The following is a 15000-nucleotide window of genomic DNA, read 5'->3' on the forward strand; positions in this document are numbered from 1 at the left end:
TGTGGCTGTATCGGAGTCGGACCGGTTCCAGCGCGTGCTGCGATGCGATCAGAGTGCTGATAGGCCGGACGGCCTCAGCTCTCAGAGTAGATACAGATGTCTGCCTGATAGCTGAGTGGCCGTTGTTCTGGGACCCCGGCCAGCCGCCCAGCGGGGGGCCGAGGGCGGGGTTGGTACAGCGCCTCCTAAACACATCGTTAACCCTGAGCCCCTCCCTTGCGACGCCGGCCCACAACCCTCCACCCTCTGTGTGTTTAAAGGTGACATCAGGTGAGATCATACCACCAGGTGTGTGTGCGTGTGTGATTAGCGCGTTACAAGCCGTTTCGAAAAATGTGCCTCTTCTGACATCACAAGTGGGCGTGTCCTCCTAGATTGTGCGCTGGATGGATCAGTCTACTGGCCTACCCGGTGGACTTTAGCAAACAATGCTCATTTATCCGTCGTACATCTAGGTGGACACGCCCAACGTGCGATGTCAGAAGGGGCAGATTTTGAAAACGGCTTGTAACGGCTGATCACACTCACACCTGGTGGTATAATGTGAGACCTTTAAAGGACCGGCTTTGCTCTCTTTCTCCCCCCTGTAAAAACAGTCCGGTGGATCCGTGAATCTGAACGGCTGGGACACCAAGGTCGGGGTCAGAGGGTGGACATGGTTGTGTTTCGATTCAAGGGTTTCATCTACCGATGTGTAGACGGTAGAAATGAGGCTCAGGGGGTAGGGCGGGTTGGCTGGTAACTAGAAGGTTGCTAGTTCGACACCCCCCCCCGGCTCCTCCTAGCTGTGAGGGTCGAGGAGTCCCTGAGCGAGACCACCTCTGACCCTAACTACTCCTGACGAGCTGGCATGGGTTGACTCCGCCGTCGATGTGCGACGGCGTGCATGAATCGTGTTTCTCGCTTTGGATAAAAGCGTCTGCTACAATGTAAATGTGTAGCGACCAGTGTGTCCAACATTCACCAGCTTCCCCCCCAAAAAAAAAAAAAACCCAACCCAACACGCCTCCTGTAACCCGCTACCCTTCCCTCCCCAGACTCCAAAGCCATCGTGGACGGGAACCTGAAGCTGATCCTGGGTCTGATCTGGACGCTCATCCTCCACTACTCCATCTCCATGCCCATGTGGGAGGACGAGGACGAGGAGGACGCCCGCAAGCTGACCCCCAAGCAGCGGCTGCTGGGCTGGATCCAGAACAAGGTGCCCCAGATGCCCATCAACAACTTCCACCGCGACTGGAGGGACGGCAAGGCCCTGGGCGCCCTGGTGGACAACTGCGCCCCCGGTGAGCGGAGCGCACGCTTCCTGTTTCCTGTCCGTCCCCGGGCCGGTCGGGGCGGGGGATGTGGAAGAGGGTAGAGCGCACCCGGAGTATGGGAAATGTATCGTATAGTGTAGCGCGGATTAGGGTTGATATCATATAATAATGTAAAGCCGTATGACAAAATGTAATATAGCAGGAGAGGACACAGCATATCGTTAGCCTCATCGCATAAAATGATATATAAGTCATATTTTAAAGTTCATCTTGTGTTTAGCAAATAGATGATTCAGATAGTGATTATGGAATGTAAAAAGCACTCTGATTGGTTTAGGATACAGCCAATGAGGTACAGTGAATCGGCATCATTAAGAGAGTAGAGTTAGTTTAGATATCACAATTTGGCCGAAATATGACTTAAAAAAGAACAATATGTCAAACGTGAATCCCGCCTTCGGACGCCTGGCCCCGAGTGGAACTGTGGCTTGCGTCATTCCGGGTCCTTCACCTTGAGTTAACACTCAGTGAATAGGATCTGAGGAAGGCTTGTGTTGCACATCTCGGAGAAGTTACTGGGATTAGGCCACTTACGGAGCATGTGTCCCACTGCTGAAACATTCTGTTTTTAATCACAGTGACATAAGGGGACCAGGCAGGGGGAACGCTGTGTTGGGTGTTACGACAGTGTTATCTGTAGAGTGGGGTTCTTGTTTTAGACGATGGGGACAATCCTGTTGTTGGATTATTCGGGGGTTGAACTTTTTCAAACTTTCCAAAAGGAGAGAGAAAACAGCGCTTGTTCATACATTCAGATCGGGTGATTCTGTGTTAATAATACACGCTGAACAGTCAGAATTGGCTTTTTCCGTTGCTATTGAAGTGAATAACAATGTTAGTCAGTACTTTATAAGGATGGTCACATCCGTCCATTTATGGTCTTATTTTTAAAACACAAAGACAAATATTCTTCGGATAACACAACATTGGATAACGACATGATTGTGATAATAATGCCAAAAATAACATGTTATCGCCAAAAGAGTTGATCGCCTGACCTTTATAGAGTTTCCATGCTGTGTTATATAATGCAGTTATTTCTCCTGGGAGGCAAGTAAACCAAGGAACTCCATGTCCTTAACGGGCTTCCGTAGCGATGCCTAAATTGTCATTGGTCGATTCTCACGGAGCAACCTTACAAACCGTAATCGCTGATAGGATCACCGTTATGTCAATCAACTCCTAACACCTGCCCCCCCCCCCCCCCCCCCCTTGCTGTTGCCGCCAGGCCTGTGTCCTGATTGGGAGACGTGGGACCCGAGCCAGCCCGTCGAGAACGCCAGGGAGGCCATGCAGCAGGCCGACGATTGGCTGGGCGTGCCCCAGGTAACGACCAATCAGAGTCATGCTTTGCCCCGCACACGGTTGCGTCGACACCCGGTTGACAGTTTACGACCGCGCCACAGCACCGGAGCAGAGTGTGCTGTGTTTGGTTCAGAATAGAAACTAATAGTATACAATAAAATACAATACATTTACATTTAGGGCGTTTAGCAGACGCTTTTATCCAAAGCGACTTACAATAAGTACATTTGTCAGAAGAAAGAGAAACAACAATATATATATCGCTGTCGGTACAGTGAGGATGTTCATAGAACCAAGTGCTAAGCACTAACAATCGCTAGGTTAACCCATTCCCCGTATACAAACAAAGATAGATAGGGTAAGATAATGAAACACAATAGAATACAATAGACTACAATAGAATAAGCAGTGCTGTATTGGTGGCTGTGGACTGAGGGCTGTGTGAGCAGAGCACTATGGGCTGTTTTTATAGCAAGCGGTCAGACGTTTAACAGAGAAATCTGCCTTTAATCGTTCAGTGCAGTTTAAAACTCTAATCCAGATGGATCAAACTCAAACCCATAAAATATGTTCAGCGGGGAGTCATTTAACGAAGAAACACAAATGAATTGGCGGGGGGGGGGGGTTCTTCTAGTACCCATAATTACCAAAACAGTTCTTATTCATACTGTAGATAGCGAGTCCTATCTGCTCTCTACCTCCAGTCCGACAGCACAGGGCTAGGGTTAGCACGGAGCGCTATCGTCCCAGACGGGCCATCAGCCTCTCCAGGTTATTTCCAGGAGCTCCCCTTTTGGCCTAGCGGCCCCACAGTTTAATTTAGCTCGCTCAACGAGTCTCAGTACTAATGGTGCAGAGAGAGAGGAAGAGAGAGAGAGAGAGAGAGAGAGAGAGAGAGAGAGAGAGAGAGAGAGAGAGAGCCAGGAAGAGGGAGCCAGAGAGAGAGCCAGGAAGAGAGAGAGCGACAGACAGGGAGACAGGGAGACACACACACAGACACAGAGAGATGGTGGGTGGAGAAGGGGGTGGACATTTTAATTGCTAAATAAATAAAAAGGCATCAGATGGTTTTTCCTTATTTTTCCTCATGCCCTCGATTCAGCAGCCATGATCCGTCTGAAGAAAAGGTCGTTAGGGCCGTTCCTACAGAGTCACAACTCTGAATCACAAATAGCATGTTATCACCCGGGTGGGGTGACATGTGGGAACTCTGTGGGCTGGTTGGATGCAGGGCCTCCCATTAAGACAACGAGTCAACAAACAACACAACAACAATACGATAGAACAACCACCAATAAACCAGGACACGTCCGCCCAAACCATCATCGAGTGAGGGGTCTTCAGCGCCGTCCCCAGCAGAACAGTAACCCTCTGACCCCCCTTTCCTCCCCCTTCCCTCCCCCTTTCCCCCCCCCGGCGCGCAGGTGATCGCCCCAGAGGAGATCGTGGACCCCAACGTGGACGAGCACTCGGTCATGACCTACCTGTCCCAGTTCCCCAAGTCCAAGCTCAAGCCCGGGGCGCCCCTCAGAGCCAAGACCCTCCACCCGAAGATGGCCAAGGCCTACGGACCGGGTGAGAGAGGGGGAGGGGGAGGGAGAGGAAGGGAGGGAGGGGGGTAGGGAGAGAGGGAGGGAGGGACCCTCCGCCTCAAGATGGCCAAGGCCTACGTACGGGGTGAGAGAGGGGGAGGGAGAGGGAGAGGGGGGAAGGGAGGGCAGGAGGGAGGGGGGGAGCGGGAGGGGGAGAGACGGAGATAGAGAGGGAGAGAGGGGGAGGGAGGGAGAGAGAGTGGGAGAGGTAGAGAGAGAGAGAGAGAGACTGAACCGATGGACCGAAGAATACTTGACGGGAGTCGAACCGTGCAATCAAATGAATATCTCAGATGTGCAAGACTTACCGCTCACTGAGGTATAGAATAACCCGGTCATGGTACTTTATATAATCACATCTGCTTCTGCCTCTGGAGTCCATGGCACCGAACCGTACGATGGACCGGTCAGCTTCCTGTGCGATGCTAACACGCTCCCGCTGCCTCAGGTATCGAACCCAGGGGCAACATCGTGCTGAAGCCAGCCGAGTTCCTGGTGGAGACGGTGGAGGCCGGCCTCGGGGAGGTGCTGGTCTACGTGGAGGACCCCGAAGGCCACACCGAGGAGGTTGGAGTGGGAATCCGTCACTATGTTTAAAACCAGAGAATAGTGTTTTGTAGCATACGAACATAACCCACACATTCTTCCTCTACTTCTTTACCCACCAGGCCAGAGTGATCCCCAACAACGACAAGAAAAGATCCTATTCAGTGGTCTACCTGCCCAAAGTGGAAGGCCTGCATAAAGTAAGAACACACATTCATCTTGAGTTGGGGAACCCGTGTTTAACAGAGTGCAGAGTTGACCGGCCCCCCTTTCCCGGCTCCTCTCCCCAGCTGAAGGTGCTCTTCGCTGGGCAGGACATCGACCGGAGCCCCTTCAACGTCAACGTGTCCAAGGCCCTGGGAGACCCCAACAAGGTGCAGGCCCGGGGTCCCGGGCTGGAGCCCCAGGGGAACGTGGCCAACAAGCCCACCTACTTTGACATCTACACGGCAGGTGAGGCACAGCGGTGACGTGACGGCCGACCTGATGGAACCTCATCCTCTGTTTCCACCGGACGTCGAGTTTAGAACCAAAGTATCAAACACCCAACTAGTACCAGGAGTATGTCATTGGTCAATGCAAACTGACACTCAATCAATCATACATGGGTTTCAATTGAGAAAATCTGCATTAGGCAGGAGTTTAAATAGTATATAAATATAAAATGGACGGTCACATGACCGCGTGACTCTTGACTCTCTCGTGGTCCCGCCCCCCCCCCCCCCCCCCCCTCCCTCCAGGGGCCGGCGCGGGGGACGTGGGCGTGGTCATCGTGGACGCCAACGGCCGGCGCGACACGGTGGAGATCGTGCTGGAGAACAAGGGCGACAGCGTGTTCCGCTGCACCTACGGCCCCGTGCTGGAGGGGCCCCACGTGGTCTACGTGACCTTCGCCGGCCAGCAGGTCCCCAGGAGCCCCTTCACCGTCCACATCTCAGAAGGTATGCCCCCCCCCCCATGCCGTGGTTCCTGCTCGAGTGCTGCAGTAAGAGCGCGAGGATATTAAAAAAGTGTTTGGTCTGCACTATGATTGGTTTTTAATGACCCCTCTCTAAAAACGGTTAATTTATGGGTTTTTATTACCGGACAAATAGGTATTCTTATTTTTAGTTTCATGATAAATGACTGAATTTACCCAACTAGCTCTGCTTTCAACTTTTTCTTTGTACAAATAAAATAAATTCTCCATAAATTAACCATTCACAAAGTAGATTCATTATAAACTGTAAACCGTGAGGATTTCCCGTGATCGCTAACGATGAACTCTAATCTGTGTGCGTTTTCAGTTTGAACTCTAATAAACTAACCGACACGTTTACCAGAACCCAACTAAAGGTCTGTTGGGGGTCACTTCCTGGACTGCACAGTTCCTGGGCCACTTCCTGCTGGTGGATGACCACTTCCTGTCCCCCCTGGTGCCTTCTTATTGGTTCTGGGGCTTGTCTTTGCGCTGCTATCTTGGTTCCGGGTGGCTGTCGGGTTCGGGAGCGCTGGGTGAAACCTTTGGTGTGGATGGGCGGCGGAGCCTGGAACCTCCAACCACCCCCACTGTCACCACCACCACCACCACCACCACCTCCACGTACACCACCACCACCACCTCCACACACCCCCACTGTCACCAACACCCCCACTGTCACCAACACCCCCACCAACACCACCCCCACCACCACCACCTACACCACCAACACCACCACCAGCAGCACTACCACCAACACCACCTCCACCACCATCACCTCCACCACCACAAACACCACCACCACCAACACAAACACCACCTCCTCCACCACCACCAACACCACCTCCTCCACCACCATCTCCACCACCACCTCCACCACCACCTCCATCACCAACACCACCAACGCCACCACCACCACCTCCACTACCAATACCACCACCAACACCACCTCCTCCACCACCACCACCACCACCTCCATCACCACCCCCACCAACACCACCTCCACTACCAATACCACCACCAACACCACCTCCTCCACCACCACCACCTCCACCTCCACCACCACCACCACCACCTCCATCACCACCCCCACCAACACCACCTCCACCACCACCACCTCCATCACCACCCCCACCAACACCACCTCCACCACCACCTCCACCACCAACACCACCACCAACACCACCTCCACCACCTCCACCACCACAAACACCACCTCCACCTCCACCTCCACCACCTCCACCACCACAAACACCACCAACACCACCTCCACCACCACCAACACCACCTCCACCACCACCAACACCACCCCCACCTCCACCGCCCACCCCCGCCTCCCTGCGTGCGACTCAAGGCCCCGATATTCGTGCGACGAAAGCGAAATTGCCGTCTTCGTCCGCACAGGCTGTCAAACGTCTCCTCAGATGCATCGCTTTCGCCGCCGATGTCCGACGTAGCCGCCGCGACGTGTGCGCCCCTGAAGCGTTGCGAGACGCGACCCAACAAAAAAATCACGTGGTCTCGTCGACTAAACGAAAGGGTTTTTTTTTCGACTGCAGTTCGGCAGCCATTTTGCCTGTGTGCCGACGCCTCAAATGTCTCCTTGGTTGTCAGCGATACTGGGGCCTTGACACTGTGCGCCCGGAACCTTCCTCAGCTCCGCAGAGCGGCCCCGCTCCACCGCCCGGGTCCCCCGCGCCACTCGCCCCCCCGTCGGGGCGCTCCCCGTCCGCCGACAGGGCGAGGGCCAGAGCCCCGCCCCCGACTCCGCCCAAACCCCGGCGACCAAGTCAGTACGGGCCGGGGAGGGGGAGGGGCCATGGAGGGGCAGCCATCGGAGCCCCTAGCTTGCGTTAGCCTGGCGCTTCCCCAAACCCCGCCTCCATCTCAACTGAAAACCACCCCCCCCCCCCCCCTTCCTGCATCAAGGGGGTCGCTCTTCTTCTGCTGGCTGTGGCGCATGCGCTGGTGCATAGAGTATTGTTGAGCTACGTCCTCTTCCTGTGCATCTCTCTCTCGTCACCTCTCGTTCTCCACCTCTTTTTCCACCTCTCTCTCAATCTCTCTCTCCATCTTTCTCTCTCTGTCTCTCTTCACCTCTCTCTGTCTCTCTCCACCTCTCTCTCTCTCTCTCCACCTCTCTCTTTATCTCTATCTCTCTCCACCTCTGTCTCCACCGCTCTCTCTCTCTCCACCTCTCTCTATCTCTCTCTTCACCTCTGTCTCAAACTGTCTCTCTTTCTCTCTCTCTCCACCTCTGTTTCCACCTCTGTCTCTCTATTTCTATCTCTCTCCCCCTCTCTCGGTCACTCTCTCTCTCACCACCTCTATCTCTCTCCATCTCTCTTTCTCACTCACTCACTCACTTTCTCTCTCTCCGTCTGTCTCTCTGTCTGTCTGTCTCTCTCTCCCTGTATGAATGTTTGAGCGCTATGAACCACCGTCAACTTTTGAGTGGTGATTGGCGTGACACTGTTTGGATTTCATTACACTACATTCAATTCCAGCCAATCTCTCAGGGCCCGTAAACAATAAACTGGAAACCCATGTTTGTATCTTCTAGGTTCCACACTGGCGTCCCCTGATATACACTTGGGGTCGCAGGAGATTGCTGAGATAAGATATAGATATTTGAGGATCCATTTTAGCAAACCGTTACTTTTTCCTCAACAGACGTCCGGTATAAACGAACCGACTGCCTTATGATTCATAGACACGATCAAACACTTAGTGTGCTGGGGAGTGAGGCGATAATGTTCACCAGGACCACTTATATCACCCGCAGATGTTCAAGACAAGCAGATGCACAAAAGTCCGAGCTGGCGTCGCAAACACTTTCAGAGCTGGAAAGTGGATCGTTCGCCGGCCATAAAATGGTGGGAGCCTCTGCAGTAGAGTGTGGCTGAAGTGAGGGATGGTGTGAGTAGACACAGGGAAGGGAATGTAGGATTTGGCAACGATGAGGAATTGTTTGGAGAGGCTCGTGTTTGTGAACGTTGAATATTGAGCCCACAGGGAGAATTAAGTTGAGTTGAGGTGAGGTTAGGGTGAGTACAATGGGGAGGGGTTCGTATTAAGAGGGATAGAAGTAATTGTCCCTTTTTGTGTGGAACAGCAAATCCCGAAATTTGAATGAAGAAGAAAGAATGAAAAGAGTCGAAAAGAAGTCAGTTTGTCCTGAGAGAATAAAAGCCAGAATACCAAGGTTTGAAACTTGAACCTGGAAACAGTTCAGCACAGGGCAGCACAGCACAGAGCAGTATATTGCACAGTTTATTGCACATTCGAGCCTTCATCATCCTCATCATGTTTCCCTTCGCTCTCTGCTTCAACCCGGACCCAACCTCATCCTCCTCTTCAGACCAAAACTGCTGATTAAGAACCGTTTGTTTCGTGGTTATTATTCATTTGTATTGTAAATCGTTATGGTTTCACCCAGTGAAAACCTTGAAACTGCTTCCACTGAAGTAGGCACACAAACAAGTCAAAACAGAGTGACCACACCCCTAAAATCCTTGTTTTGTGTCTCTCGTTAACATGTCATTTGAAAGATATTTGCACTGTTAAAAGAAAAACCTAATTATTGAACTGAGGGGCCCAATGGTCCCGATCTGTTTAGTTGAGAGATGGCTGTTCCACTTATTTCTAATTGAACTCCTCCAGAGACAATCTACAGAGGAACATCCAACGTTGCACACAACGCCTAATTTTGGCTTCACAAGCATCAAAACATCTAGTTGTTCTGAACTACTTTTGCTTTCTTCTCCATGTGACTCTGCTCTGAGTCTACACTTCTGACTCATTTGTGTTATTTCCAGCATTAATAACCTTCTTTTTCCTCCCGTCTCTTCTCAAACTTCGGCCTTCTGTTGTTTCTTATTTCCCCCCCCCCCCCCGCCCCCTCGCTGGCTGCAGAAAACCTCGCTTCTCGTAGCGTCGCCAAGCGTTCAAAGCGACTAACGGCCGTCCATGGGCAGTGTGCGTGCGCTGTTGTGTGACAGGGTGGCAGTGTGATTGTGGTGGGGATGTGGTGGTTTCTGTGTTAGAGCTGGGCGCTATGCTTCAACTTGGCTTCATGAACAGGAGGCAGACATGTTGAACAATGACAATAAGAATTTTAATCAATTAGAATCGGAAAAAAAATTGGATATAACGCTAAAATGGAAAAACTAAATTCTTATTTGAAATTAGATCTCAATGTTTAACGCAGTAAATGATATCGCCCAGTCCTAATTGTGTGTGTCTGTGTGTGTGGGTAAGCTTGTGTGCGCGAGTTTGAGCGTGTATCCGTGTGTGTGTGTGTGTGTGTGTGTGCGCGTGTGTGTGTGCGTGTCTGTGCTTGTGTGTAAGCTTGCCTGTGTGAGTGTGTATGTGCGTGTGTGTGTGTGTGTGTGTGTGCGTGTGCGCGCGCGCGCGTGTGTGTGTGTGTGTCTGTGTGTGCGTGTGTGTGTCTGTATGCGTGTGTGTGTGCCACATGACAGCTCTGTGACGTCCATGAGTCCGCTATCTCCCCCTACGTGCTAACCTTCAAATGTCCATTGTTCCCTGCCTGCGTCCTGATTGGCCGGCTCAGCCTGCAACCCCAACGTGTGCCGGGCCTCCGGGCGAGGCCTCCAGCCCAAGGGGGTCAGAGTGAAGGAGGTGGCCGACTTCAAGGTCTACACCCGGGGCGGCGGCAGCGGAGAGCTGAAGGTCACCGTGAAGGGACCCAGTGAGTAGACGGACCCAGCGATCGGACTCAAGAAAAGATTCTGTGCACGCTTTTAAATTTGTCTGAAAGAGTTTTTTTTTCAAATTGTGAGCACCTTATTTGACAGATATAGACAGCATGTTCCTTTTAGTTCAATATATGTTATATAATACATGTTTATTTTGTATGTTATATAAAATCATTTATAATAAAATATGATTATCATACGTCATTAAGATAAGAGATTCAATAAAAGACAATTTAAAAGTATAAGAAGGTAGAATTATGAAAAGCCAGTCCCTACTTTTCATAAGTATTAAGGAGTATTATTTCCACAAACTTGCCTTCTCCTCAACACGCGTGTGTCGCGCTTTTATTTTGACAGAGGGCCTGGAGGAGCCGGTGACGGTGCGCAGCTTGGGCGACGGCGTGTTCGACTGTGACTACTACCCGGTGGTCACGGGGAAATACCTCATCACCATCACATGGGGGGGGCACAGCATCCCCCGCAGGTAGGACCCCGCCCAGCCTCAAAGACCCCGCCCCCGGTCTGCCTATGGGGCTCAGTTAACCAACAGAAAAAGTAGAACGTAATCAAATCTGTGTCTGTGTGTGTGTGTGTGTGTGTGTGTGTGTGTGTGTGTGTGTGTGTGTTTGTGTGTGTGTGTGTGTGTGTGTGTGTGTGTGTGCATGCGTGCCTCTGTGTGTGTGTGTGTGTGTGTGTGTGTGTGTGTGTGTGTGTGTGTGTGTGTGTGTGTGTGTGTGTGTGTGTGTGTGCAGCCCGATGGAGGTGCTGGTGAGTGAGGAGGCGGGCCCCCAGAAGGTGCGGGCGTGGGGCCCCGGTCTGGAGACCGGCCTGGTGGGGAAGAGCGCCGACTTTGTGGTGGAGGCCATCGGCACCGAAGTGGGGACCCTGGGTAGGTTCTGGAACCCTCGCCCCCACCGCTCTGTTCCTGGGTTCCCTTTATGCAGGCGCACACTAGGACAGAACTCACAGTAATGACTTTGAATTTTAGCCAAAATAGACTTGAGGCTTGGCCAAAGTGAGCGAAACAATACAGCTACATCCCCACTCTGTGTGCTTAGCTCTGCTAAGGAGAATAGATTGTATTACTGTGTTGGGTCGCACTATAACAATGGAGTGAGGATTGTGTTCTGTGTGCTTTGGTCTTTCGAGTGAATTCAAACAGATGAAACTTAGGAAAGGGGTAAGGGCAGAGGTATTCAGTTTGATTAGGAAGGGCGCCGCAAAGCTGAAGTGACTTTCCATATTTTAAGCCACAATATATATACAATATAATCATTTCTCCTTAAGTTTCACATTGAAAGATGGGATGCGTTCCTGGGACCGCAAAACATCCCAGGGGCCGCATTTGGCCCGCGGGCCGCCAGTTGAATACCCTCGGGGTTGGGTTTGCTGAAGGATAGATTAGGTTAGGCTGTGGACATTGGGGGTCGAACCCGGGACCTTGCCTGCTGGGAGTCCAAGCACTCCAGCCAGGGGAGCAGCCAGCACTCCGGCCCGAGTTTGTGTTACGAGAAACCAGATTCTGTCTGCCTGTGGAGTCCGGGTGAGCCATGTCAAAACACTAATGCGATGCTTTTCATTGCAACATGGGCTGCACTTCTCTGGAAAACAATAGAAAATACCGAGTCTGAATGAGGACCAGATGTCTTGTCACTCGTGAGCTGCATCTCGATTAAACAACATTAAACCACATGTCTTTGACATGAGATGGACGTTCACACACACACACACACATGCAGGGGGGTCTGGGGGACCACGTGCGGAGCAGCCGGTTGGAGCTGAATCGTCAAACTAATTGAAAAGGCCTTTGAAAGAAAATAGTTTGGTTCGACTCCCAGTGGAAGGCCTCTGGGTTCGGCTTCCCTGACCAGTGGCCGCTCAAAGCGCTTTACAATTATTGCCTAACATTCAACCGTTCGTGCACCAAATGGTGGTGGTGGTGATCTAACTAGCAACTTTCAGGTTTCCAGCCAACCCGCTCTACCTCCTGCCGCCCACAAATGACGCTTCAATGACCCGTATCCAAGGGTTACCCCAAGTCACGTCGGATAAAAAGTCTCCGCTAAATGACTCACTCGTGAACCCCGACGCGGGCGGTTCACCCCCCCCAATGCCACACTAACGCCGCGACCGCTTCCTGTCCCCGCAGGCTTCTCCATCGAGGGCCCGTCCCAGGCCAAGATCGAGTGCGACGACAAGGGCGACGGCTCGTGCGACGTGCGCTACTGGCCCACGGAGCCCGGCGACTACGCCGTGCACGTCATCTGCGACGACGAGGACATCAAGGACAGCCCCTTCATGGCCCACATCCTCCCCGCGGCCAATGACGTCATCCCAGAGCAGGTCTCCGCCGCCGCCGCCGCCACCGCCGCCACCGCCGCCGCGTTACTCTGTGTTCATCGTGTCTCCAGAGCAGGATTCCTAGACCTTTTTATTACTGGGGCCCGGTATTACTGAGGCCCTGTTTTCATTAGACTAAATCTAATGAAAACAGATACTGTAGGACCATTATGAAGAATAAAAACACAGTTTTATTAATTGACAGTAACAGTCTAGCAGTCTAATAACACAACTGTGATATACTGAGTCAACATCAGGCCAATAAAAACAAAGATGAGCTGTTTCATCGTCTGTATGCAGCAACCGTTCTCTCGGTGGTTGAGAACCACTGCTCTAGAGGACAAAGCACGCTGCTGTGCCGGCCAGACATGAATTTTTGAATTCTAACCCTCATGTCCGTAATAGGCGTGTGCTTTGGTCCATTTTATTAACAATGTGATTCTATTTTTTATATAAATATGAACTGAAATTTTAGCTCTGTTTTGGGCTCATTATAGTGTACATGTTGTGATGCTACATGTATGGGGGGGTATTGGTTATTGGGGAGTAACCAAACAACAAATCCGACTTATATTCAGGGTGTGAAGGAAGGCATACGCACGAGATATCTCTCAATATGAATCGCCTTGTCAAAGATTATCCACATAAAATGTATTTCAGGGTTATGATTTCAAATGGCCAAAGATGGTAATGGAGCATTGGCGTAAAACCAGAAAGGAACTGAAACGGTCCCTTTGTATTCTACTTCCAGCTCGTAATGCTGGACATGAGGACCTGTAACTGAGTTTATACATTTTCAGAACTTTATTTAGTACACTTGTCATTCACCGTTTAGAGTTATTCTCGGTTTGTACAACATGTATGTTGTTTTTTTTTGCCATAAAACAAAGACCCCACTTAATTACTCCCTCCTTCCCAGAAAAGTCTTCCTTTGTGTAACCAAAGCTTACTTTGTAGTATGCATACTTTAACTTGTATAACGTCTTCAAGTACCACCTTAGCTCCCTGTTAGCCGCGACCCATCACATTCAAGCTAACCTCAGGAATGCTGTGGTTGAAACTCTCCAGCGCACCGACGCTTTAACAGAAAAATGTCCGGAGGGCTTTGTAGATATGCCTCCGCTATCAGTCTTCGTGCTTTGCTGTAATCCTGCTGACTCTATGAGAATGTTAATCCTCACCCCTACCCCCACCCCCCACCCCCCCCCCCCCCCCTTTAGGTCCAATGTTACGGCCCGGGGCTGGAGCCTACAGGCTGCATCGTGAACAAGGCGGCAGACTTCACCATCGATACCCGGGGAGCCGGCCGAGGGGAGCTGAGGCTCTACGCCCAGGTGAGGGCTGTGGGGTTGGACGGTTCAGCTGAACTTAAGGAGCGCTGCGTGCGATTATAGTGTCTGGTGTCAGGCCCGCAGCGCCAAACCACAGAGGTAGAAATCATGAGTGTTGTATCAAGTTTTAAAGTTCACCCTTCCAGTCTTCACGTATTTATTGAATGTTGAAATTTGGGATTTTCTTTCGTCTTGTGTGAGCGATGGATCAGGATATCACACTGATATTAATGCCTCATTGGAGGCTTGGATTGTTTTTCTATGAATATGGAAACACTTGAAGTGGTGGACACAGTACAACACAAACATCATCTCAACAAAACTCCAGACATATTTGGAACAGATTTATGTTTCATGTTAATCTAAATATCGTGTTTAATCGATGGATGAAACACATTTTCTTCTGTCAATCATTGTTTATCGACCATTAGAACTTATGTTTTAACAATTAAACCCATCAGTCATTGTTGTTATCGTGTAATGTTGTGGTTGGAAAGCCCAATCTCACTCTCCCCCACTTTCAGCCATCAAAGCCAACATCTTTAGCGATTATTTAGCTACTATTATCCACCATTTAATGACATGTTTCTGCCCCGTCAGGACGCGGAGGGCTTCCCCATCGACATCCAGATCACGGACAACGGCGACAGCACCTTCCTCTGCGTGTACATCCCCAGCAAGCCCATCAAACACACCCTCATCATCACCTGGGGAGAGGTCAACGTGCCCAGCAGCCCCTTCAGGGTACGGTGGACGGCTGAGCTCTGATTCACTCATCCATAAGTGTTGTTGGGCCTCACTATGATTGAGCTTTGATTCACTGATTCACAAGTGTGGTGACTGACCTTTGATTCACCCGTTTGATTCACCAGGTGATGATCGGGGAGGGCA

General features: G+C 51.1%; 1 protein-coding gene across 1 annotated transcript in view; it reads left to right on the plus strand.

Annotated features, from left to right (window-relative positions):
• The window catches only part of LOC311367489 (filamin-C-like), a 62445-nt gene that overhangs the window by 17693 nt on the left and 29752 nt on the right, over window positions 1-15000 (plus strand). Inside the window, 15 exon segments of the mRNA XM_084486327.1 lie at window positions 1038-1286; window positions 2548-2645; window positions 4049-4199; window positions 4665-4783; window positions 4885-4962; window positions 5053-5215; window positions 5503-5703; window positions 7378-7509; window positions 10294-10431; window positions 10796-10922; window positions 11191-11327; window positions 12588-12781; window positions 13999-14112; window positions 14710-14853; window positions 14982-15000. The exon segment at window positions 14982-15000 is cut by the window's right edge and continues 105 nt beyond it. Of these exon segments, the coding sequence (XP_084342453.1) occupies window positions 1038-1286; window positions 2548-2645; window positions 4049-4199; window positions 4665-4783; window positions 4885-4962; window positions 5053-5215; window positions 5503-5703; window positions 7378-7509; window positions 10294-10431; window positions 10796-10922; window positions 11191-11327; window positions 12588-12781; window positions 13999-14112; window positions 14710-14853; window positions 14982-15000 (2064 nt within the window).

This window comes from Micromesistius poutassou, assembly GCF_964030765.1.
Source record: "Micromesistius poutassou genome assembly, chromosome: 22".
NCBI lineage: Eukaryota > Metazoa > Chordata > Actinopteri > Gadiformes > Gadidae > Micromesistius > Micromesistius poutassou.